The sequence below is a fragment of the Nothobranchius furzeri genome, chromosome 14 (assembly GCF_043380555.1).
Source record: "Nothobranchius furzeri strain GRZ-AD chromosome 14, NfurGRZ-RIMD1, whole genome shotgun sequence".
Taxonomy (NCBI): Eukaryota; Metazoa; Chordata; class Actinopteri; order Cyprinodontiformes; family Nothobranchiidae; genus Nothobranchius; species Nothobranchius furzeri.
In genome coordinates this window covers 35491905-35518611 of record NC_091754.1, presented here as the reverse complement: position 1 = coordinate 35518611, position 26707 = coordinate 35491905, and the positions used below count along the sequence as shown (strand labels likewise).

At 43.8% G+C, this 26707-nt stretch overlaps 1 protein-coding gene across 1 annotated transcript in view; it reads left to right on the top strand.

Moving 5' to 3' along the window:
* The window catches only part of htr2aa (5-hydroxytryptamine (serotonin) receptor 2A, genome duplicate a), an 84761-nt gene that overhangs the window by 42816 nt on the left and 15238 nt on the right, over positions 1–26707 (top strand). Inside the window, exon 2 of the mRNA XM_015965795.3 lies at positions 17357–17557. Coding sequence (XP_015821281.1) covers positions 17357–17557 — 201 coding nt within the window. The remainder of the gene's footprint in view (positions 1–17356; positions 17558–26707) is intronic.

Genomic DNA, 26707 nt, shown 5'->3' with positions numbered 1-26707 from the left:
AATGCCTGCTTGTCTGTCCATTAGCAAATCAATGGCATGGGCCACATCAAAACTCAACATCAACGCCGTGGGAACACAACCATCCTGTTTCCGTCGACTCACCTTCATCCGCTAACTGCAGTAAAAATCTGACAAGAGCACTCAACAGAGTCCAACAAAGGTTTGCTTCAGATGCTGGAGACCTCAACACACACCAGTGCTTCATCCTTTAGCTCACATTAAGGGAGCACTTTTGAGTTTGTCGTGCTTGAGTTTAGTACTGGTTAGGGTTAGGTGTGGGGACCATTTGCTGTCCTCCTGTTTATCAGGTGCTTTTTATCTAGAATTTTCTTGGCTTAGTAGGGACTCTCTTAAACAATGCAAAGGGCTGTGATTGGTCTTAATCTAAGTGTGCATTGACTGTCCAAGAAAATGGAAAATGCTGTTGCAGCACACAAAGCACGCTGGTCTGTCGTTTTCACTTCCCAGCTCCACTTGTGCTGATCAGTTTTAAAATCATTAAACCAAAGTCCCACAAAGCTCCAGCTCCCATGTATACGTGATGTTGGATGTGCTGTCGGCTCAAGACTCACAGCGTTCCTCAGGTGGTGGGACACACCAAGCCTTTAGCTTGTAGAACCTCCTAAAACAGCCATAACACGAGATGGGCATCTGAGATTTTGGCTCACTCTGAAGCAACTTTGCTACAGTTTGCTGAATAGGATTTCTGTAACACCAGGATTTTTTACCCTCAGTCATTCCAATGTACATTTGCATCAGGATTTGGGATCCTTGTTTTGTTTTCTTCAAGTTTTAGCTGCCAAACAGATAATTCCACCTATGCTTGTAATACCAGGGGCCTCATGTATCAACCATACTCACGAACTGATCTGTGCGTGTGTCGTGCGTAGGAGCTAATCTACACATTGTGTGGTATTCATCAATTTGCACCTGTGCGTGGAAATGTTCGTAAACATAAGAAAACTTCAAGCCATGTGTAGGAACAGCATCTAGTGGTCGAACGGAGGAACTGCAACACCAAAGGTCTCAGTCATCCACACATGATCCTCATCCACTAATTATTTTACCCATTGAATAATTATTCTGGTGGAAAAACCAAGTGTTGTTCTTTTTGTAATAACAAATTTTTTTCTTTTCCCATTTTTATGTTTATAACCCTTTTTAAATAATAGCTATTATTTTACATTCATTTTATTATACTATAGTTTTTGTTGCTGTGAAACGTCTCGTGATTTTGCTTGAGATGCGTTAGATAAAAGAACATTTCTATATTATTATAAAGTTTGTGTCAGAGCAGAGCGTGCTCTCTGGAGTAAACGCGTTAAGCTTGGTTTATGCTTGACGCATTTACTTTCCGCGCGGTGATGAGGCTCGCGGATGGAACGCGCTTCACAACTTGCAGCGTTTATGGTTCATGTGGCTTGTCTCTGCGGTGAGCCAATATTCTCCCAAACTGTAGGGGGCAGCATGGAGCTCTACGACATGCATCCAACACTAAACCATAGTAGAAGGAAAAATTACCGTTATTTACAACATGTCATTCCAGCATTTTTAACAGCGTTCTCGTCTTTTCCGACAGTGCAAGCTATTTCTCTCCAAGAATTATTAACAACATGTTGATCACGGTGATCTTTGAGAGCTGAATCATACAAAGGTTTGTATTTACAAACCTCTGCCATACTAGTTCTTGCCAGTCCGCCATGTTTTTCCGCGTCCGACCGTCTGCGTGGTTAGAAAATTTCCTAGGTGCGCGGTGCGGAAAGTTTGGGCCGTGCGGAGGCGCGGTGGAGGGGCATGGTTGTTAAAATGACGCAATTTTGCTGCACGGAGCCGTGCGAACCTCGCAGATGCGTCAAGCATAAACCAACCTTTAGAGCGCATTGACAGATCCATCAGGAGCCGTGCTGTGATTTACGACCCATTGTGGAGCGACATATAAACCAAATGAAACCAATTCCAGTCCATGTTCTATTTTACAATTACGAGAACCTCCTCTACTCCCCAATCACACATAGTAACACAAGGTAACCAGGCAGAATGAGGCTGCACTCAGACATTTCGAAATAAAATTAACTCTAGCAAGAATGACTCCCTAAATGTAAAATGTAAAAGACATCCCGGTTACTCTACGATTTATCATATTAAAGTTTTGATTTATTCCTGATGGAGACCTCTCCTCTGTCACGACTGTGTTTGTAACCTTTGGCAGAAAGTGTCTCGATCTCGCAAGTTTTCTTTTTTTTCTGGGCAGAACTCAGGAATCCCCCCACATGCTGAGGGTACGCACAGGTGGGGTTTATCATCAGACGAGTGCGGAGGAACATGCGTATGAGAGGCCACCGCATGTTTCATAAATCAGGATTTTGACCGTTCTCACGAATATTTTAAATTTTGTTCATTGGAACAAATTTAGGACTTTGTCTATGAACGTTTGAATGATGCCCCTGGTATTCACAGGAAGTCGTGGTTTATTCAATGACTGCAAGATGTGCTGGTCCTGCGGCTGAAAAAATAATCTGAACCTAAATCATCAGCCTTCCACTACCGTGCTGAGAGATCCACAAAACAAAATGAGCCAGAAAATCAAACTGCTTTTAAAAAACAAAAAAGCAAATAGTGAGTGTGGGACAGATGGAGCATGAAATAGACAGGGGGGTTGGTGCTGCGTCTGCAGTGATGTGGGTGTTGTACCGGTCTGTTGTGGTGAAGAAAGAGCTGAGCCAGAAGGCGAAGCTCTCGATTTACCGGTCGATCTACATTCCGACCCTCACCTATGGTCACGAGCTTTGGGTAGGGACCAAAAGAACGAGATCGCGGATAATAGCGACCAAAATGAGTTTTCTCCATAAAGTGTCTGGGCTCTCCCTTAGAGATAGGGTGAGAAGCTTGGTCATCCGGGAGGGGCTTGGAGTAGATCCGCTGCTCCTCCACATCAAGAGGAGCCAATTGAGGTGGCTCGGGCATCTGATTAGGATGACTCCTGAATGCCTCCCTGGTGAGGTTATCCGGGCACGTCCAACCGTGAGAAGGCCTAAAGGAAGACCCAGGACATGCTGGAGAGGCTATGTGGTCAGGGAATGCCTTAGGATTATCCCGGAGGAGCTGGTCCAAATGGCTGGGGAGAGGGAAGTCTGGGCCTCCCTGCTTGGGCTACTGTCCCTGCGAAATGATCCCGGATAAGCGGCCAAAAATGGATGGATGGAACAGCAAATAAATTTATAAAAATCTTCTATACATAGTCCCCAAGTTAGAGTTTGTTAATGGGCATATGTCCTTTTTGTCTGTCTGTGTCCCTGTGATGTACTCATTACCTTTCCATGACCATGTCCAGATAGGGTTGTGGCATCTGCTTTTTGTGATTCTACTGAGAAAAAAACTGTACAGAAGAGGAGTGACTTAATAAATTCTCAGTAACAGGAGAAAAGCAGTTTTGCCTTCTTCTGTTACCTGTTATGTGATATGACAAATATATTTTTGACTCTTATTTATGCACAGATCATCCGTAACACCTTGATCAACCTTATCTGGATCCTTGTGAGTGTTCTTTTCATGTTGAAATCAGAGTTTACTGATAAGTTTGAATCTATTTTCTCTGAATGAAATAGCTGAATGGACTGTGTGTGTGTGTGTGTGTGTGTGTGTGTGTGTGTGTGTGTGCGTGCGTGTGTGTGTGTGTGTGTGTGTGTGTGTGTGTGTGTGTGTGTGTGCGTGTGTGCGTGTGTGCGTATGTGCGTGTGTGTGTGTGTGTGTGTGTGTGTGTGTGTGTGTGTGTGTGTGTGTGTGTGTGTGTGTGTGTGTGTTTATCAAAACGTGCACTTAGAAACATTCAGTAGCTTGAAACCTTAGATGAGGAAAATGAACAGAAAAACACCAACATCTGCATCACTTACAGATGCAGTTTGATTAAAGAGTCACATGTTGGTGATGGTAATGTCAGTGAGTAAATAACATGAATTATTATGTTTCACCAAGTCTTTTTATCCATGACCTTCATTATGTTTATGTTGTTTTTTCTGAGCACACATCAGCACAAATATAACTTCAGCAAAACTGGCCGGATGTGTCTCCTCTGTCCTAATAAAAACAACTACAGTTTCAGAAGGCATTTTATCAATTAGTCTACTTTCATAATATCTTGCCTTAACTTTTGATTAGTCCATGATTAGTATTTTGTTCCCTTTTTTTTATTATTATTTTTGGTATCAGCTATTTGAATGTAATCTGAGAACACTGCACAAAACCGAGTCAGATCCGAGAAAGCTTGATGGATCAAGTCAGTTTGGGCCGAATTATTTTGTTTACCGGCTAAGCTGAGTTGGGCTCAGACAGCAGAGAAAGGGATCTTTAGAGCAGGGTTTCCTTAAGTGTGGTGCGCGCACCCCTGGAGGTGCACGAGCTGCCGCTAGGGGATGCACGAGGTGAAAAGTGTAATGGCTGCGGAGATCAGGGAATTCTGTCATAAGTCACCATTAGCGTAGCCAGAAACTCATTTGTGGGTGGGCCTGAGGAAAAGTAAGTGGGCACAATAAATGTAATTGAAAACAAGTATATTTTGCGTGTGTGTGTATGTGTCCTCCGCATGTGCCCTAGCTTCATAATAACAATGCGCCGAGCTTCAGCGCTCTGGCCTGCGCACTCTGTCAATAGCAAGATATGTTCCGTATCATTTTTAACGATGTTGGAGAAATCTGAAGGTGGTGAGCCTGGCAGATTGTAATAAACACCCTGTCTCATGCAGATGTTCTGACACTGTAAACCTCACACACAGAACATTGTGGATGTAACAAAATAAATCAAATGATTCCCATCTGAGCATTGTAGCATTATTATATTACGGTATTATATTAGCACACTGACTAAACGTGTCAGGCTATTGACAGCGCGCTGAAGATCTGAAGTTCAGAGTGCGTCTGTCAGAGGTCAGACGCAATCCAGGGGAACCACGTCTCACGGGTGCACAAGTGAGCACATCTGGGCTGGGCATAAGTAATTTTATAACATTGGTGTGAATAGCGCCAATAACGAGATGCGGTGACTGGAGCGGCTCATGGAGCTGTGCCGCACGCGCACACGCGCGCGCGCACACACACACACAGTTTCAATAAGCACATGCGCCGCGCCGTCAGACTGAAGGCTGAAATTAGCGCTGCCTCCTCCATGATAAAAAAAAAACTTTTAAGAGGTTTTATAACAACATTTTTCATTCGAAGTCAAATTAAGATATTAGCTTCTATTTTGGGATGACGTATTAAAGTCGGGTCCGCTCCAGCCAGTGACTCCGAACCTGACTACAACTCATGTTACTGCAGCATTTGTTGTTCCAGTCCGCGTGGCAGCGGATCGCAGATTCAGCCACACCATAAAACAGCAAAAAGTCGGTCTGAGGCAAAAGTGAACCTCATGGCTATATCTTTTCCATCTTTTCCCCTATAGACAATTGATTACGCACAAGTAGGTGGCCAGTTCAGGTTTACGCAGATTAAAATTAAATCAAAGGAAAGTGTATTGGTATTGAATGTTTAATAATTAGGGCCTACTATTTAAAAAATGAAAGTGATGGGGAAAAAGGTCGATCATATTTTTTTAACCCTGTCTGTCGAGTGACTGTTTAGCTTGACGTCTGAAATATATATATATATATATATATATATATATATATATATATATATATCGGGTTCAACCGAGTGTTGTATGTTTCTGTTGGCTATTCTTGTTTCAGACATCATCTGGTCATTTCTGTTTCAGGTAGAATTTTGGGGGCCACTGAGGACAACACTTCATACCCTCAGGCTAGCTTTAGCACATATAAAATAAAAATCCCCCCAAAGTACAGTGGAGTATGTTTTATTGTATCTCACAGGCTAGATTATATTGGGCTGGACCCAGCTCACCGTTTTTGGGATTGACAAGAACAGTGAAATCTAACGTTTGACCTATTTTGTTCATTATTTTTGATCAAACATGCCCACGCTTGGACCAATATGTCAGTTTCCAACACTTTTAAGCCATTTTGATTAAATAAATAAAAGACAAACCTCCCAACACCCTTCTGAAGGGGATCCAGGTTGAGAATTATTAGTCATCAAATGAGTCATAAGTAGGGATGCTCCGATCCGATCACGTGATCGGAAATCGGGCCCGATCATGTGAGTTTTAAAAGATCGGAATCGGATGTTAAAGATCGGATTTAACCTTATAAAACAACAAGCATGACATTTTTAATCAATCTTGAGTTTAAAATTGAATAACAATGGCTTAATTTTGTACCAAGTTTCACTTCCTCAATAACGACATGACAACACCATACAGCAGCCGTAACGTCACATGTTTTAAAGTGGACCGCGGAATTCAGGTCGCAGTTAGCTAGCAGGTTAATGCTCGTCTCGCTCCAGGAGGGCAAAAAATGTCAGCGGTTTGGAATCATTTTAAACTGGAGACCGAATGCTGTCCAACAGCCACTTGCAACGTGTGCAAACTGAGTGTTTCACGTGGTGGAAAAGACAGAGCTGCTTTTAACACCACGAACCTGATCCGCCATCTCAAGAGCAAACATCCAGCTCAATATTCCGAGTTCACCGCGGCAACGCAGATCAAAACATGGAGCCAGCCGACACTGGAAGCTATGCTGAAAAACAAAGAAAAACTTTTTATGGTATCATGTTGGATGCCGTCATATAAATAATAATAATAATAATAATAATAATAATAATAATAATAATAATAACCTAACAGGTCAATTTGGATACAGTCTCCCTTTTTTCTTGCTATTTTATTGTATTGCTGAAGTATCGGATCGGGACTCGGTATCGGCAGATACTCAAAATCAAATGACTCGGAATCGGATCGGGAGCCAAAAAATGTGATCGGAACATCCCTAGTCATAAGCATACAATTATAATCTGAAGGGTCACCAGCGACCATCACATGCCAAAGATGTTTTCTGGATCACACCAGTACATGAAAGAGTTTCATTGTTTGAATGTCTCATTTTTTTCATATTTAAAATAAAAACATCAACACACTCCATCACTGTGACTCATTTATATCGATAGAGATCCTGCCAGGCTAAATCCACACCTGTTTTCTAACAGAACTGACACTGACAGTGAGTCACTAAAGTCATGGCTTAATACCATGATCAGAGGAAATGGTTTTCCCAAATTATTCTGCCTTGAAATTTTTATGGTAGCATTGTGTCACCTAAAGATGTTTTTTCTTCTCACTAACTGATGCCAGGCTGAGATGTACTGTCTCTCCCACAGCCTTTCTCTTGTGGTTTGACTCCATCAGAGCTGTTAGGGTTTACATTCCACAGGAACATTGAAATTGGGCTTTTTAGAGAAGGAAGACAGAGGTGACACCGCCAGAGCATGTTGAACTGCAGCAGCAGAATCCTGAGGGAGGCTGACAGGCGTGGGAGCAAGGAGTCTCACCAAGTCTGCAGGGACTTTGTGGTGGTTGTCTCTTTTCATGTGCATGAGAAGGAAATCTCTCAGAGGGGGATAATTCACAGTAGATCCGGGTCATCGGCATCAAAAGCTGCATAATATTAGGATACTATCAGTCCCTGAGGGGAAACAGAGCTTTTTTTTTTTACAAGGAAGGGAGAATGGCAACTCAACCAGACACAATTCAACTTCAGATATGAACAGACGACACATAGCCCCAATTATTCTTCATTTCAGTCCATCTAGGATATTTATTTAGAGCAATGGCTCATTTAATAGTTAGGGCCATCATTATGTAAAGTACACTAGTTTATGGTAAAAATCTCCTGCTACGTGTCCTTTAGTTAGAATGTTAAATAAATGTTGTCAAATGCAAAAAATGCATTTTCAATAAAGAACTGGTCTGTGTCTTTTTATATAGTTTCACTATTTAAAAAAAGATTCTCTTGAGGAGAACGAAAATATCAGGAGCAAATGACTTCCATTTCTGTTAGGGTGACGGTGGCACAGGAGTTAAGTGCTTGCCCCGTAACCGGAAGGTTGCAGGTTTGAGCCCCGCTCAGTCTGTCGCTGTCATTGTGTCCTTGGGCAAGACACTCAACCCACGTTGCCTGCTGGTGGTGGTCAGAGAGACCGGTGGCGCCAGTGCTCGGCAGCCTCGCCTCTGTCAGTGCGCCCCAGGGCAGCTGTGGCTACATTGTAGCTCATCCCCACCAGTGTGTGAATATGTGTGTGAATGGGTGAATGACTGATTGTGTTGTAAAGCGCCTTGGGGGGTTCCTGGACTCTAGAAGGTGCTATATCAAATACAGGCCATTTACCATTTACCATTCCTTGTTCTGTAATGATTTTAACTCTCAGAGTGCCTGAAAATGTTGTTCACCAAAACCAAAAAGCAGTAACAGAATTTCAGGACTTTTTATATATTTTTTGTCATTGGAAACTATTGCAGCGTGGAAGGTAGAATGTCCTTCAGATGGATGCCTGGATTACTTGTATAAGTATTTTTTGCCATGAAGAGCTTGAAGGGAAGCTATGCAGTTTTGGCTTGCTTTTAGCACCCCCTGGTGTCCGTTATTAATTCACTGTTGTAAAACCAAAAGTGAAACTCCTCGCTATGTGTTTGTCTTTTTAACACGTTAAACTAACAGCTAAAATGTCTCCTAAGCCTTCCTTAGTGTTTAGAGGAGGGATTCATCACTAAATCAAAAAAATCTGCCGTGTTCGTGTAATGGCATGCCGCATGCAGAAAACATGCTGGAAGCAGACTGCAGCACCAGGCATGTCCGCTCCACTTTACCAAAACCAACAGGGAACGGCCCACTACTCTGAAGTTGCAAGTGTGGTATTCTGGCCATAGAGGGTGGTGGGGACATTTCATTAAACCCGTAAAGGGTCATTTTAGCACATACTGGCTCAAGAAAATGATTTTAAAATATGAAAACGTTTGTTCCCCGAATGAAGGCTGGAGACAGGCTTAAAAACCTTTAGAGGAAGATTGCTGAGCTGTGTCAGCTGGTGAAGCAGCTGCTGCTGGCGTGCCTCTCTCCGAGGTCCTTTAGTGTGGTGTGGAGAAAACTCTGGAGCTGTCCCTGGTGCTGAAAGCAGTACTGCGGGGACACAGGGTGCAGGTAGAGCAGGAGGCAGAGGAGCCAGGAAGCATAGGTAGGCGATCTTGGGGATCAACCCAGCGGCATGACGACTGAACACCGGTCCAAAAAACCGGTCCAAAAAAAAAACATAGACAACAACCGCCCTTAAGGCTCAAACATCAGACCAGCCCACCGGGAATTGTCCAGACCCTCCTGGTTAGCCACTCCGGGCCTGGATAGGCTGACTCAAACCACGCTGTACAGAGCTGTTTTAGGCTGTGTTGTGTTCCTGAACAACTAGCTTTTGTGTCCCAAAGGCCTTGGAGTAACATATCACTTCAACAGTCCACTGAGAGTTTTGCCTTTGAGCTTCCTGTAGTTTCCAGTGAGAGGCAGAGCTTTCAGCCATTAGGTGTAGCCCTGCTTTATTGGCAGTTATTACAGCTTTGAAACAAGCTTCAGACACGAGCCTGTTAAGAATTAAAAATGGAAAGACAAACTTTAACAAGCAGCAACATGTTCTTATTTAGAGGGATACCATGCAACATTTTCATATTTTAACGTAATGTATTAATTCTCTTTATGGATTAGATATCTGTGAACACTAATTTTCTTTAAATTGGATTTAGCAGTAAAGGACTTTCTGATGTTGGAGATTCACCCTTTCAGTCATGCTCATTGTGAAATTTAACTTATGATAGAACTGTTCTCTTGGAGAGGAAAAGGATATAATAGTGTTTTTAGAAAGTGCAACTAAAATGTATGTCAAATGTACTTTATGAAGCAATCTTTACTTCCACTGAATTGGAATTTATTTAGCTAAATACACAGAATTGCAAGGCTTTACAGAACAGTGCACTGTAAAATCATTTGCTGTTGACTTGACATATAAGGTTGTGTTTACATGATTTAAAAATAATGGGTCGTGAGTCTAAAATGGGCTGGTCTGAGCCCCGAAACTCCAGGGCTGAAAATTAGTCCCACTCTGGCCCTGAGCCCATCTGAGTGTAGTTTTGTTCCCATGGCAGCTCCATGACAGAAAGTGGGTGCGCCGCTCATAGGTGAGGGGGGATGGGTACCTTTGACATTTGAATCGATTCGGTACTAATTCCCAGTACCTAGGAATCGATAACGGTACCAATTTGAGATACTTTTGAGTGTTTAATATTTTAATTCTCTTTTATAGTTAAATACATATTTTTCTCAATATATAACAATATTTGATAAATATCTTGATAAATAACATACAACTGTTTGTATTTTAACATTGTCCTTGTAGTTTTATAAGCTGATAATTTAACTGAAGCAAAAATCTTTACTGTGAACTAAATGTCCTGTGTATCTTCATTCCTTTTACCATCCTTTTTCAATTGATTTTTCCTACTGGGAAGTTAGAATTTCCGAGGAGAAAGCGAACGCACCATTAGTTGATAACAATGGCGGCAATGGAAGCTAACATATCAAGCTAACGTTATCTTTAACAGTTTATTTAGCTGCTGGAGCAGATTAAAACGATGATGCCTCACACTTAGATCGTTGTCACTGGTTTCATCTTCACCCAATCACCTGTCGCATTTAGTAAAGTGAAGCCAAACTTTAGAGCGCATTAATGTTCTTCTAGTCGGAAATTCGGAGTTCCAAGGAGAAAGCGTATGCACCATTAGCGAAACAGAAGCTAACATATCAAGCTAACATTATCTTGAACATTTTAGTTACCTACCGGAGCAGATTAAGATGAGGATGTCTCACTTAGATCGTTGTCGCTGGTTTCATCATCACCCAGTTACCCATCACATTTAGTGAAGTGGACCCAAGCTTTAGTGTGCGTTCTTTCTACCATGCTGCTCTGTTTACAACTCGCTCGCAGCGACCGACGACATAACGCTCTTGCGCATGCGCACCTGTCTAGGCAAGCTCTCGTTATGAAGGACGGGTATCGAATCGAGGCACCGTTTCAAATGACGTGAATCGGTGCTCAGTCGGTACTATGTAATTCGGTTGGTACCTTAAAAAGTACCAAATTCGGTACCCATCGCTATAGGTGAGGGGGGAGGAATGGGGGGGATCTGCGGCAGTTGCGGGGGTGGGGCTGGGTGTGCGATTTTTACTCATGATGAAATAATATGCTCCAGAGAAACACAACTCAGCTGAAAAATGGTGGTGTTGCTCGACATGTTGCTCAGTTTTATGGCATTTTGTCAGACTCTAAAACCAGGAAATGGCGGCAGGCAGTAAAACAGAAAGCAAAAACTCCAGAGCAACCAGTGACTCCACCCCCTAGCCCCAGTGGCCAGAAACACGATGCCAGTCCAATTCTGCCTTGCTAGGTACCTCAACAAAGCAGGGACTAAAAACAGGGGAGAAAGTAAAGGAAAAATACCAAACCGTGCCCTTGCACAATGGTCGAGCTGAGCTGCATCAGTCCAAGTTGCTGAGTAGTGCTCCTGGAAAGCCACCTAAAGGTGCTGATTATCACATAAGTCTAGCTGAAAAGTCTACACATCATCACAAGTGTTGAAAGGGAGCATCTTTAAACTGCAGCTTCAACCACAAGGAAACAATCAATTTGTTGAAAAGTAGAAAATACTTTGAAAAGAACCAAAATTATCTTGTGCAGCTTAGGCACTGATGTTTAACAACAACTTTCTGTTTATTACTCGTGAGGTTTTCCTGTTGGGATTAGCTCTGATCCACAGGGAATGTCTTTTGTTTGGTGCTTCTGAATAGGTCTGCGTATGGCTCACGCCAGTAAGTACCACCTGGAATAGTGTTGCCTTCAACACACGCATAAGCAGCATTCCCGCATCTTCAATTTAAACCCTACATGTGAACTTTACATCATGCACTTTTACTTTTCCCAGTCATACTTCAAATAAATCCATAGCAGTGGCGACCGGTGCAAAGAATTATTGATGGGGTGTGAATGTGAAAGGTTTGCCGCAATAAATATAAAAAAGAACCATTGAAAAATGTGTGTTTCGATAGATAGAAGAAAAAAAGAATAAAAGATCTTTTCTGTAGCACCTCAAGATAAAAATCACGAGGCGTTTCACAAAAACAAAAAATGTAAAAATATAAAAAAGAATTTAGCAAATGATTACAAATATATTTAACACTGGCATTAACATGTGAACGTAACTGATAATAAACAATTTAATAAAACCATCAAGTAGACTCCGTCAGTGGATTATAAATCTGAAATGTCATGAAATAAACATTTATGTTGATTAATTAATTAATTTGATAGAAGTTTAGATAGAACATTCATTGTAGACAACACAGAATATGGTTGTAAACCTGTAGATTGAAAGAAATTTCCTGAGACCAAACTAAGAACCATTTTAGTAAAAGGAGTAAAAGTCTTGTCTTCTGCATTAGACCTTGGAGTTGCAGCTTCTTGTAAACATGGGCAGAGAAGAAGTCAGGCGATGGAATTCTTTTGACTATCTTCCAAAACGACAATGTCACATTGAGAGGACTGTTTGGACCCAAAATGCAGATACCCAGGATGACACGAGGCAGGAGTTGATATAAAGAAAATCCTTTTATTGTAGGAGGAGTTCAAAAATAAAAATAAATCCAAAAGGCAGGGAGACAAAATCCAAAAATCAGGAAATGATCAGGAGATCCAAAAACATCAGAGGAACGGGCAGACTGACAGAATAAATCACGCTGACAAACAACAATGGACCGACAAGACACTGAGACAAGACAGGGCTTAAATAAACTGGGGCATGATGGGAGGCAGATGAGCTGCAGGTGTGTGGGGAGAGGACCAGGTGAAAGCAATACTTAATCAGGGAGGGAACTCACATGACCTAAGAAAAAAACCTAAAAACAAGAAAAGCAACCACATAACTAATATTCTAAGGGGAAGGAGAACTACAAAGACTGGTGGGACAAAACATATAAAAGAGACTAATAAAATGAAAAGCTGAAACTATAAACACTGCAGAGGGATGACTGACTGCAGAGGGATGACTGGAGAAGACTAAAGGAACGCAGGACCTGAGAGATACAGTGGGGCAAAAAAGTATTTAGTCAGCCACCGATTGTGCAAGTTCTCCCACTTAAAATGATGACAGAGGTCAGTAATTTTCATCATAGGTACACTTCAACTGTGAGAGACAGAATGTGAAAAAAATCCATGAATTCACATGGCAGGATTTTTAAAGAATGTATTTGTAAATAATTTATTTCGGAGAAATAGTTCAACATCATCTGCATAAAGACTGATCTTATGTTCTAATTTCTTACATTTAATGCTTTTAATACCTGTTGTTTGCCTAATTGCTGCTGCTAGTGGTTCAATAAAGATGGCAAACAGTGAGGGGGAGAGTGGGCATCACTGCCTGGTCCCCCTCTGAAGACAGAAGCTAGCTGATATTTGGTTGTTCATCCTGACACGTGCAGTTGGTGAACTGTATAATGTTTGAAGCCAGTTTATGAAGAAGTTCCCAAAACCAAATTCATGTAAAGTTGCAAATAAGAACTTCCAGTTAACTCTATCAAAAGCATTTTCTGCATCTAGAGATAATATACTAGTTTCTATGTTTCTACTGCAACATTTAAGAATTTTAGACTTTGACAGGTGAGGTATTTAAAGGTTTTGTCCAGATGACAGAGAAATGGGCTACTTTCTGTTTAAGAAACTAACAACACTGGTGAGTCTTTATTTGTAATTTCACTTATAAAAAAGCTGTACTGATGATTTACATTTATATGAAATTACCTTTCTAGAGCATGGATTTTATGTTGTTCATTTTTTAGATCTAAGTTTATGCATCACAGGACTCTTAGCTGTTGCTAACACCTGTTATTTGCTCCAGCGGTGCCAGGGACACCACTGCCAACAGGTAATAACGCAAATACTTGAAACAAAGAAAAACACTACTAAAGTGCTCTCTTGATTTGGAGGCTTTTTACTGCTGCTGTGACCAGACACTTTACGAGTACTTGGCCGTTCATGACTGAATGCATGAAAATGCTGAATAGGCTACAGCTGCTGTGCTACAAAGCTGTTTCCAAAGGATACCTCGCATGTCTCTTAGAAATGCTCTGATAAAACCTGCCTGTGTCTGCGAATGAAAGCGGATTGGTCCGGTAAATGTGATGTAACGTTTAGGGAGAGGAACTGTTTTGTCTGAGCTCGTCTCAAGTGGTATGACACCATACGCATCTCAGCATCAAGTAGGCCAAATCAGACTTTGGTCATCTTCAGCATTTTTATTTTTATGTTGCCAATCCATTCATGCAACATCTTCTCATGAATTCTCATTTAGAAGTTGTTTGCTTTCATTGTAAGGTACAAATAATCCAAAATGTGTCCAAAAAGCAAGACACAAACATCTAAATCAAGCAAATGGTTTATTTATCTACAGTCTTTTTATTAACACTCAGTTGTGTGAAAGGGATAAAGCAATGGAATCAAACCTAACAAGCTTGTGTGTGTGAGGTGAACAAGAGTCACATTCATAAAATAAAGAGAAAGATGCAACAGCAGCATTGAGAGGGCTATGGGAAAGAAAAAACAACAGCAGAGACAAGGAGCAATGACGGTGTGGAGGTGATAGGAGAGTCTGGCGGTGACCATGGAGACATTGAGTAACGTGGATGAGTCATCTCCTGACAAATCAAAAAAGCTTGGATCGGTTTGTCTCTCACTTGCCGCATTGGGAGACTTATGGAGAATCAGGTGTGCAAACAGTCCCTCACGACCTGGAACCCTCAGGGTGATCAGGGTCTAATCCCCTCAGCTGCACATCTATTTATGCCAGAGAGTGTTTGGGATGAATTCTTACTACTATAAAGAAAATAAAAACCTAAAGATGTTGCTGTCTAATTTGATGGGAAGGTATCAGCCGAGAAAACTGCCTGCTGAAATATGGCTGATTTTTATTGAAGTCACAGGAACTCAACCGCCCTCCTCACCAGCATCAGAAATGAGAGACCAAAGAAATCATCCCTTGCTGCTCCCACAGCTCTTATAGCGATGTGCAAAGATCTTGATCCACCACCCAAGGACAAAATGGTGCCCTCAGGTTTTGTTAAAGCAACCGCATCATGCTATTTAAACCTGCCAGACCAAGGCTAGGATAAGCAATAAAAGTTATTTTCTCCAGACATTTTATAACACTCCAGTACTGGTGACAGTCTAACAAGCAGTCTGTGAAATCCTCGTCTTACTCTGGCTCAGTTAGAACTCCAGAAGATGGCATCCAACCACTTCTGTATTTTAAACTCTTCTTCAGGAAGACTGGACAGGGATCCTGTTCCTCTCAAAGACAAAAGTCCATTTATGAGTTCTAGGCATTATTTAAAGTGCAGACTAGATAAGTAAGAAATCACTTCTTCACAACCTAAACCCTGCTTGCTACACAGAGAGACCGGGTGTTAGGGTTTACAGTCTAGGAGGGATCCAGACTCAAGAGATTACCTGGAGGGGGAGAAGCGGGACATCATTATGTGAACAAGAAAATAAATTATAAAACACTCTGGGGGTGCTTTTTATAGGGAAATAACAAAATAGCATGGTCAAAAGCTCCAAAACAGTGGATGTTGGATGCCAAACTGGCTGGTAATATACAAAAGTATTTCTTATATAGAGATAAACAATATAATTTGAGAGAGGAATGGAATTTAAAATACCCGTCCGTGTGAACAACAGTAAAAAGTCAGTGCATCTCTGTTTGTGGGGTAAAATCATGGAATGGATTAAATAGTGACTTAAAGCAATGTCCAAGTATGACCCAATTTAGAAAGTGGTACAAAAATATGGTCTTCATGAGGTACAGGGGGGAAGAGGGATTTTAACTCAAAAAGATGAGTGGTGTGGGGGTGTAAGTGTACAAAAGAAAAAGAAAATGGGGTGTGTTGTAAGTATGTGTAGTAGGGAATAGATCATCGCTGTGTGTAGTGGATAAATGGAAAGGGTGTGTGGAACTATTTTACATGGGGCATTTGACTATACAGGTATGTGCTTTATTATTTAGAAACCTTTACACTGCCGTGAATTCTCATCATCAGAAGCATTCAGTTCTTGTACATCTTCAGTGTGACCGGTCAAAAATCAGCAATGTTTCCTAGTTTTATACACACACCCATCCAGCTGTGTTCGTTTCCTTGTGCAGCTATTACCCTTTAACTTGCTTAAATCAATATCTTAGAAAAACAATTAACTCTTCTTTCTCTGCACTTTGCTCCTTATTATCTCATTCCCCTGTGTTGTTATTGGTCAGTGTTCAGAGCCGGTGTCATACAGCCTCTCAGGAATTGGCCTCTAAAAATAAACTCACCTTGATGTATGGAACATGAAAAGCTGCTCCATTTCATTAATATTCACTAGATTGTATTATATTTCCCCCAGCTGCTGGGTGGGTTCCAGACCAATTTGCATGACTATATTTAGTGGCAGTTTCTACAGCAGCATTACATCGACTGTGTGTGTGTGTGTGTGTGTGTGTGTGTGTGTGTGTGTGTGTGTGTGTGTGTGTGTGTGTGTGTGTGTGTGTGTGTGTGTGTGTGTGTGCAGTTAAGGCTCATGCACCAGCTGTTCACATGGCAGTGGCTTTACCTGGCTGTGTGTGTTTGTAGTTAGGAGCAGGATTCATCAGCTCCAGCTTGGTTCCATGTGAATGAGTCATTCCATCCATCACTGCGTGGTCGCTGTGGAATTAGCTTTTTAAAAGCAAACAATGAGCTGCACGTCTTTGAAAACTATAACCCCACAGACGTGGACATATTTGAATGTTGACACAAGTACAATCAGGAACCAGTGACAAAAACTCAAACAAACATTTTTCTGACCCTTCATTAGCTTTCAATCTGGTCAGAGATCAGCTGAAAATCAAGCTGTTTATCAGTATTGTGAGGCTGCACTGACCTGAGTGCAGTGCTGATGTGAAAACAAACCTCCCTCAATATTTTTGTTTTAATAAGACGGTTTAAAGCCAGCAGCTGGATTTACAGCCAGCCTGCGTGGAGAGTTTGCTGACTGAATCTGCAGCAAAGTGCTGCCACACATAGGCAACAAGAAGTGGCTTTAAAACAAGGACCAACAGACAAGTTGTAGTACAGTAAAAACACACTTAGCATGCAAGTAAAATACTGAATCTTATCAGAAGACCAGCTACTAGCAGACAAGGTAAGACAACGCTAATCAGAAGGGAATTAGGCTGGAGAGTTCAGTAGAGCACACATGGAACCATGATAGGTTCAAGAACCAGAAACATGAACCGATCACAACAATTATTTATTCAATCAAACTTGTATTGCACAAGTGTTGGTCTCTTCTTAACCATTTCCTGCTCTTTGCAGATTACAAGTGGCCCCTTCCCTCCGACCTCTGCCCCATCTGGATCTACCTGGACGTTCTTTTCTCCACAGCATCCATCATGCATCTCTGTGCAATTTCTCTGGACCGATACATCGCCATACGGAACCCGATCCACCACAGCCGCTTCAATTCACACACCAAGGCTCGGGTCAAGATCATGGCAGTGTGGACCATCTCAGTGGGTAAGCACGCCAAGAAATGTCTGTGTCGGCAAATTCTTCAGTGTCACAAACATAAACAGAAACATGTCTGCAAGCCTTTATGTACAGGCACGTGAGTATGAAGCTAATGTTTTATTACAAGACATGTGGGGTAATCATAGGCAAAAACCCTGGGGGGGGGGGGGGACATGTCCCCCTCTGACATAAATGTGTGTCCCCCCCCCCCTCCCCCAAAACTCCATAAAACACTAAATGTTTTTCGTTTTAACAATATATTCACTTTTGTTGAATGCTCAATACAAGTTGTGCTACTTAAAAACACTTTGTGAGAGTTATAAGAAGTGAGAGATTTATGTCATTAATGTCACAAATATTAGACTAACTTGTTTCACTGTCATTTTACATTTATGTTGGACATTATTACTTAGAATCTAATTTTCTATTTCAGATTTTGTCTTTTTTTTGTTAGTTTTTTTTTATATAGTTCTACCTTTGACTTAGATATTCTGTTCAACAGATATTCATTTGGCAACATTCTGACTGGTTTCCACTCCATGTTTTCCTCTAATTAGATCAATTTTAAAGTCAAACATCTTTTTACACAGTATAGTAAGTTCACAGTGTTCTGGACTAGTTACATACACATTCATGCAAAAATAGTTTTCTTTTACAGCAGGAAAAGCTAAATGTAGGCCAAATAAACATATTATCAGCTGGCAGTGTTGGGAGTAATGCAATACAAAAGTAATTAATTACTGTAATGCATTGCTTTTTGCTGTAATGTGGTAATGTAAGGCATTACAGGGAAAGAAAATGGTAATATTTACTCGGTACAATTGTCAGTAATGCGGTAATTACAATGCATTTTTAAACCCAGAATCAAGATGTGTTCCTTAAAAATTCAAATTGCCGGAAGCCTGAAAAAAAGATCCAGTATCTGCATATATGACGTCATTTATGACTGACCTTATGTTACATTCACAAAATCACTCCACTAAAACAAAATAATTCACTTGCGATCGTTCATATCGGCGCATATTCTCTGGTACTTTCTGTACTTTTCTGACGTGCTTTGCCTCAGCTGAGTTCATAATCTGTATCCCGGTGATTTCAACTCATTGCTGCTGGAGCGCAGCGCATGTTAAGGTCCCTTTGGCTGATTAGTTAGAAAGTAGGAAGTCTAGGAAACCGTTTTTCTGGAAGACTGAGAAAAGATGCAGCATGCAGGAAGGTTAGAGGGAGAGGGCAGGAAATTATTCAAATTAAATCAAGAAAAGAAAAGTACTTGAAAAGAAAAAAAGAATAGGTAGATTTATCCCCAATGCACATTTTTACCAGTGAAAAGCAATAATATATAAGCATTTAATATTTATACATGTGATAGAGGAGGATCAGCACCTCCAAATCTGAGGCCATGGTTCCCGACCGGAAAAGGGTGGCTTGCCAACTCCGGGTCGGGACAGAGGTCCTACCTCAAGTGAAGGGGTTTAAGTATCTCGGGGTCTTGTTCACGAGTGAGGGTAGGAGGGATCGGGAGATCGACAGGCGGATTGGTTCGGCGTCTGCAGTGATGCGGACGCTGAGCCGATCTGTCGTGGTGGAGGGAGCTGAGCCAGAAAGCCAGGCTCTCGATTTACCGGTTGATCTACGTCCCAATCCTCACCTATGGTCATGAGCTTTGGGTAATGACCGAAAGAACGAGATCGCGGATACAAGCGGCCGAAATGAGTTTCCTCCGTAGGGTGGCCGGGCTCAGCCTTAGAGATAGGGTGAGGAGCTCGGACATTCGGGAGGGACTCGGAGTAGAACCGCTGCTCCTCCGGATCGAAAGGAGTCAGTTGAGGTGGTTTGGGCATCTGGTCAGGATGTCTCCTGGACGCCTCCCTGGGGAGGTGTTTCGGGCATGTCCTGCCGGCAGGAGGCCCCCGGGTCGACCCAGGACACGTTGGAGAGGTTACATCTCCAATCTGGTCTGGGAACGCCTTGGGGTCCTGCCGGAGGAGCTGGTGGAGGTGGTCGGGGAGAGGACGGTCTGGAGCTCCCTAGTTGGGATGCTGCCCCCGCGACCCGGACCCGGATAAGCGGAGGAAGACGACGACATGTGATAGAATCAGAACACCCTCAAAAGTCAGTCCCACATCCAGAGCTGTATCAAGGCATTTGGGGACCAAGGCTAAATCAGCTTGAAGCCCCCACCACCTCACTCCCTGCTCAGTTAATATAAGATGGCAGCGTGCTGAGAGTACAGTTTGTTGTTGCTTTTATTTAATAAACAATAATTCTAAAGAACTGTTTTTAACATCAACACTAGATCAGACACCACATCACCTTCCACCGGATATGTCATGGATTCACTGAGCGTCAGATTACCAAATTCATACTGAAGTTGTTTTGTTAAAAGTAACTTAGAGTAATGCAAAAGTAGTGTAATGCCTTATATTTTTAAATCAGTAATCTTGTGATGTAATGAATTACTTTAAAATGAGGGTAACAAGTAATAAATAATGAACCGTCACCTTATCGTGGTGGAGGAGTTTGAGTGCCCTAATGATCCTAGGAGCTATGTTGTCTGGGGCACTTAGTGCCCCTGGTAGGGTCTCCCATGACAAATTGGTCTTAGGTGAAGGGTGAGACAAAGAACGGTTCGAAGGATCTTTCATGGCGGTTAAAATGAAGAGTCGGAGTACCCGGCCCGGAGGGTTACCGGGGTCCCACCCTGGAGCCAGGCCTGGGGTTGGGGCCCGTGAGCGAGCGCCTGGTGGCCGGGCTTTCGCCCATGGGGCCCGGCCGGGCCCAGCCCGAACCGGATACATGGGCTCGTCCAACTGTGGACCCACCACCCGCAGGAGGAACATGAAGGGTCCGGTGCAATGCGAATCGGGTGGCAGACCAAAGCGGGAGCCTTGGCGGTCCAATCCCCGGACAAGAAAACTAGTTTTTGGGACATGGAACGTCACCTCGCTGGCGGGGAAGGAGCCGGAGCTTGTGGCAGAGGTTGAGCGGTACCGGCTAGATATAGTCGGACTCACCTCGACACATTGCATTGGCTCTGGAACCCGAGACCTGGAGAGGGGTTGGACACTCTACTTTGCTGGAGTTGCTCCGGGTGAGAGGCGGAGGGCTGGGGTTGGCTTTTTGTTAGCTCCGAGACTCTCTGCCTGTGTGTTGGGGTTTACCCCGGGGGACAAGAGGGTAGCTTCCTTGCGCCTTCGGGTCGGGGAACGGGTCCTGACTGTTGTTTGTGCTTATGGGCCAAATATCAGTTCAGAGTACCCACCCTTTTTGGAGTCCCTGGGACGAGTGCTAGATAGTACTCCATCAGGGGACTCCATTGTCCTGCTGGGGGACTTCAATGCTCATGTGGGCAATGACAGCTTGACCTGGAGGGGTGTGATTGGGAGGAACGGCCCACCTAATCTGAACTCGAGCGGTGTTTTGTTATTGGACTTCTGTGCAAGCCGCAGTTTGGCCATAACGAACACCATGTTCGAACATAAGGATGCCCACCGGTACACTTGGTACCAGGGCAGCCTAGGTCACAGGTCGATGATAGATTTTGTAGTCGTATCATCTGACCTGCGGCCGTATGTTTTGGACACCCGAGTGAAGAGAGGGGCGGAGCTGTCAACTGATCACCACCTGGTGGTGAGTTGGATCAGATGGCAAGGGAACATGCCGCGTAGACCTGGCAGACCCAAACGCATAGTGAGGGTCTGCTGGGAACGCCTGGCAGAAGAACCTGTCAAGACGGTCTTCAACTCCCACCTCCGGCAGAGCTTTGACCACGTCCCGAGAGCAGTGGGGGACATTGAGTCCGAGTGGGCCTTGTTCCACTCTGCGATTGTCGAGGCGGCTGTTGCTAGCTGTGGCCGTAAGGTGGCCGGTGCCAGTCGTGGTGGCAACCCCCGTACCCGCTGGTGGACACCAGAGGTTCGGGGAGCCGTCAGGCTGAAGAAGGAGGCCTACAGGGCGTGGCTGGTCTGTGGGTCTCCGGAGGCAGCAGACAGGTACCGGATAGCCAAGCGGGGTGCAGCAGTGGCAGTTGCCGAGGCAAAATCTCGGGCGTGGGAGGAGTTTGGTGAGGCCATGGAGAAAGACTATCGATCGGCTCCAAAGAGGTTCTGGCAAACTGTCCGGCGCCTCAGGAGAGGAAGGCAGCAACTCGCTCACACTGTTTACAGTGGGGATGAGGAGCTGCTGACGTCAACTGAGGCTATAGTCGGACGGTGGAAGGAATACTTTGAGGAGCTCCTCAATCCCACCAATGCGCATTCCGAGGAGGAACCAGACCTGGGAGGCCTGGGGATGGACTGTCCGATCTCGGGGGCAGAAGTTGCTGAGGTAGTCAAACAACTACACAGCGGCGGAGCCCCGGGGGCGGATGAGGTTCGTCCTGGGTATCTCAAGGCTATGGATGTTGTAGGGCTGTCATGGTTGACACGTCTCTACAACATTGCGTGGTCATCGGGGGCAGTTCCTAGGGAGTGGCAGACCGGGGTGGTGGTCCCCATCTTTAAGAAGGGTGACCTGAGGGTGTGTTCCAACTATAGGGGGATCACACTCCTCAGCCTCCCTGGAAAGGTCTACTCCAAGGTACTGGAGAGGAGGGTCCGATCGATAGTTGAATCTCAGATAGAGGAGGAGCAATGTGGTTTTCGTCCTGGCCGTGGAACTGTGGACCAGCTCTATACCCTTGCAAGGGTGATGGAGGGGGCATGGGAGTTTGCCCAACCAATCCACATGTGTTTTGTGGATTTGGAGAAGGCTTATGACCGTGTCCCCAGGGGCACCCTGTGGGGGACGCTCCAGGAGTATGGGGTGGGTGGCTTTCTGTTAAGGGCCATTCAGTCCCTTTACCAGAGGAGCGTGAGTTTGGTCCGCATAGCCGGTAGTAAGTCGGACCTGTTCCCAGTGAGGGTTGGACTCCGCCAGGGCTGCCCTTTGTCACCGGTTCTGTTCATCACTTTTATGGACAGAATTTCTAGACGCAGCCGTGGTGTGGAGTGTGTCGAGTTTGGTGGCAGGAGAATCTCGTCTCTGCTTTTTGCGGATGATGTGGTCCTCCTAGCTTCATCCAGCTCTGACCTTCAGCTCTTGCTGGGTAGGTTCGCGGCCGAATGTGAAGCGGCTGGGATGAGGATCAGCACCTCCAAATCTGAGACCATGGTTCTCGACCGGAAAAGGGTGGCTTGCCACCTCCGGGTCGGGGGAGAGGTCCTACCTCAAGTGGAGGAGTTTAAGTATCTCGGGGTCTTGTTCACGAGTGAGGGTAGGAGGGATCGGGAGATCGACAGGCGGATTGGTTCGGCGTCTGCAGTGATGCGGACGTTGAGCCGATCTGTCGTGGGGAAGAGGGAGCTGAGCCAGAAAGCCAGGCTCTCGATTTACCGGTCGATCTACGTCCCAATCCTCACCTATGGTCATGAGCTTTGGGTAATGACCGAAAGAACGAGATCGCGGATACAAGCGGCCGAAATGAGTTTCCTCCGTAGGGTGGCCGGGCTCAGCCTTGGAGATAGGGTGAGGAGCTCGGACATTCGGGAGGGACTCGGAGTAGAACCGCTGCTCCTCTGGATCGAAAGGAGCCAGTTGAGGTGGTTTGGGCATCTGGTCAGGATGCCTCCTGGACGCCTCCCCGGGGAGGTGTTTCGGGCATGTCCTGCCTGCAGAAGGCCCGCGGGTCGACCCAGGACACGTTGGAGAGGTTACATCTCCAATCTGGTCCGGGAACGCCTTGGGGTCCTGCCGGAGGAGCTGGTGGACAAGGCCGGGGAGAGGACGGCCTGGAGCTCCCTAGTTGGGATGCTGCCCCCGCGACCCGGACCCGGATAAGCGGAGGAAGACGAGACGAGACGAGAGACGAGACGAGGCATTACAGTTTTGAAGTAACTTGCCCAGCACTGTCAGCTGGGTATTGAACCTCCTCTAAATTTAAACCTGGGTTCTTGTTATTGTCCAGTTGTCTGGCAGCTTCTAGTCAGGTCAAAATGGCAGAGAAACGACAAATAAAAGACATCAGGTCATTCTTCAGTTCACAAAAACGCCAAGTAAGTTGAAAGGTTTGAATAATATTATGGCAATTTGTAAGATATTTCAGACACATCAGCACATGAAAAAAAGCTTTTTTTAATGCCCCCCTCAGGAATTACCCCTGAAATGTTTACTGTCTACTCCCCCCCAACAATGATGAGGGATTTTCGCCCCTGGGGGTAATAGATAGCACACCTGAGGGTATTTTTGTTAATTTAACAGCAGTGTTCCCTTTTGTTACTTATTTTGTGGATTTCATTAGTCAGATATGTTGGAAAAAGACACACTAACCACATTGTATTAACATTACTGGATGCAGGTGGATGTCTGACCAAACAAACCGTGATTTCACACTTTTAAAATGATGCAACAATTTCATGCTCAAAAAAGTGAGTTATAAAAACATGGAGTAAATGCTTTTAAGAGTTAATTTGTGTGTGTGTGTGTGTGTGTGTGTGTGTGTGTGTGTGTGTGTGTGTGTGTGTGTGTGTGTGTGTGTGTGTGTGTGTGTGTGTGTGTGTGTGTGTGTGTGTGTGTGTGTGTGTGTGTGTGTGTGTGTGTGTTAAATTCACCCTCTCACCGGCTGTGCTGCTAGTCTCCCTGTCTGTAAAATGTTCTCACACCAGGGTCAGAGAGTGTTTAAAGCCGAGCACATTTTTCCGCTACTTTGTTCTATAGTTTGCAAATATTGTATAGAAAGGGATTTATTCTACTATCAGACACCGTTTTATATGTTAGCAAGCTTTATAAATATGGTCATCGGGTGAGAGGCAGGGGACACCGTGGACAGGTCCCCAGTCCACCACAAGTTCAAAGAGAGACCAATCACACCCTCACTCGCAAGGAGCGACAATCTCCAGGTAACCCAACATGCATGTGCCTGGTCTGTGGGAGGAAACTGCACACAGAAGGGCCTCAGCACTAAATCAAACCTGCAACCTCATAACTGCCAAGCAATAGTGCCACCAATGACACCAGCATGCAACCCCCTCAATAGTCTAATATTTCTTAGTATAAAGCACTCTGCCAGTCAACCATTCAAAGACTGGCTGATGGACAATCAAATATGAAGCAGTGGGGCTGGAGCACTCAGGTGAGTAAGTGTTTATTAGATGCAAATTTAAAAAAACTAATGCTTGGACACATGAAAGGTGCTCAACAAGATAAAATATTCCATATAAACAAGAATCATTAATATTATTGAACCTTTAATATACAATTGACTCTGGAAATAGGTATTTTGGGTAGCCAGGGAACCAAAACTTACCAATGATTTGACCTAGAAGTTAAATATAGTTTATAAAAATCTATTTATTACTTTATTTCTTTGACTTGTGAATATACACAATCACTGTAGGTAAATGATCATTTAAGGTAACATCAACGGAGACAATAACCAAACTTTAATGAAACATGATCTATTATGTTATTTAGGAGATTAAGTTTAATTAAGTGTCTAAAAAAAGAATGTGATATCTGGGATTATAAAAATCATCCGGCAGGCGGAGACCAGCGGGACATTAACTACATGCTAACGTGGTAAAACGACTCCAACGTTGTCACTCTACTGAATTTTTCTTGCTGAAAACACCCAGAAAAACTCTGTTAGCTTTGGGTTTAGCATGTAGCCAATGCCCCGCTGATCTCCAACTGCAGAGAATGAGCTGATCAGAAAGGCCAAGGCTCCCGGTCACATCATTTGGAATTGTAGTATGTCCAAGGAAGGTCCCATCTTTCTCGCCTCTGATTATTATAGCGCTAAGTTCACATTAAAACCTAATTTATAGTTCTCCATCAACTCCACAAGGGAGAGACACGCACAGACAGAAACTTTTTGCCCTCACACCTCTCCGTCTCCTGGGGCGTGTTGCACAGCAATTCCCGCCAGGACAACAGAGGGTGCAGTGCTGTTTTGTGACATTCTGTCATGTATCCAGTCCGAGATAGTGTGTTTCTATTGTGTTTTTTGTATTTCAGAGACTTTTTAACATGGACGAATTTGTCCCCCATTCTCCTCCACCTCTTCATGCTCTCGCATCCTCTAAACCCACGTTTTCCATAATTTCCGTCCACAAACAAAATACGTGCTGCACATCTTGTCTCTCCTCCAGTCACGGGTGGATAAACCTTTCATATTTTAGAGTTTTTCCACGAGGGATTCTTCAAGCTTCTCTGTGTCTGCCGCTAGATGTTCTCTGGTCTTTTATCTTTTTGAGGGCGCAATGGAGGAGCTGTTGCAATGTGGTTAATCTAGGAGCATCGGCGCAAGGCCTGAAATAGAACGGGGCTGCAGTGATGTTCCAGAAGGTAAGAGACAGGGTCACTTTTATGGAGGATGAGCTGGATGACTCATTAGAGAAGCATAAATGCCTGGATCTCGGACAGGGACTGAAGAACCGATGACTGAGTGTGGTTTGTTGTCCGCTTCCTGCTTTTGAGGGTGACGGTGGGAACCATTGACATAAATGTACATGGTGGGAACTCTGGTGAGTGAGGGATGATGGGAGATGGAGTTCTAGACTGAGGGTTTGTGGGCAGTGAGGCGGTTGGAGGACAGGGATGTGACAACAGGCATCCACTCAAGTTTGTTTTCCAGCCAGCAACTCCACTCCAGTTTAACCAAGCAGTTAAATGACATTATATATATTAATGAATAAATTTGCCATTCAGGGTTCTTAGAGGTCAAATCAAGCCTATAAGTCAAATGTTATAAAAGAAACTATTTAACTGGTGTAGCTAAAATTATAATCATCTCTGAAGACCAACAAGTGAAACATTTTCTGTCAGAATAGGAAAAACAACAACAATGTGTTTCAACAGAGAGGTCCTTCTCCACAGGGTGGCTTAGGTAGATAAAGGGGAAGTAATTCAGTAGTTGGATTATATTAAATTCATTTACCTTCATCCGTTTGTCGGGTCTATTATGAATCCAATTAAATACTTTCAAGGGAATAATTGTACATTAATAAGTTAAATAGCAGCTCTTCACATCGATCACAGTCAAAATTTGCAGGTGGGGTAAAAAACAAGACATGACTAATGTAATAAAAAACATTTCAATGCTTTACTCCCTGAAACCTAACAAACCCCGTTTCATTCGCTGTGTTTACCCCCAATTTGACTGAAAACAAACAAAGATAC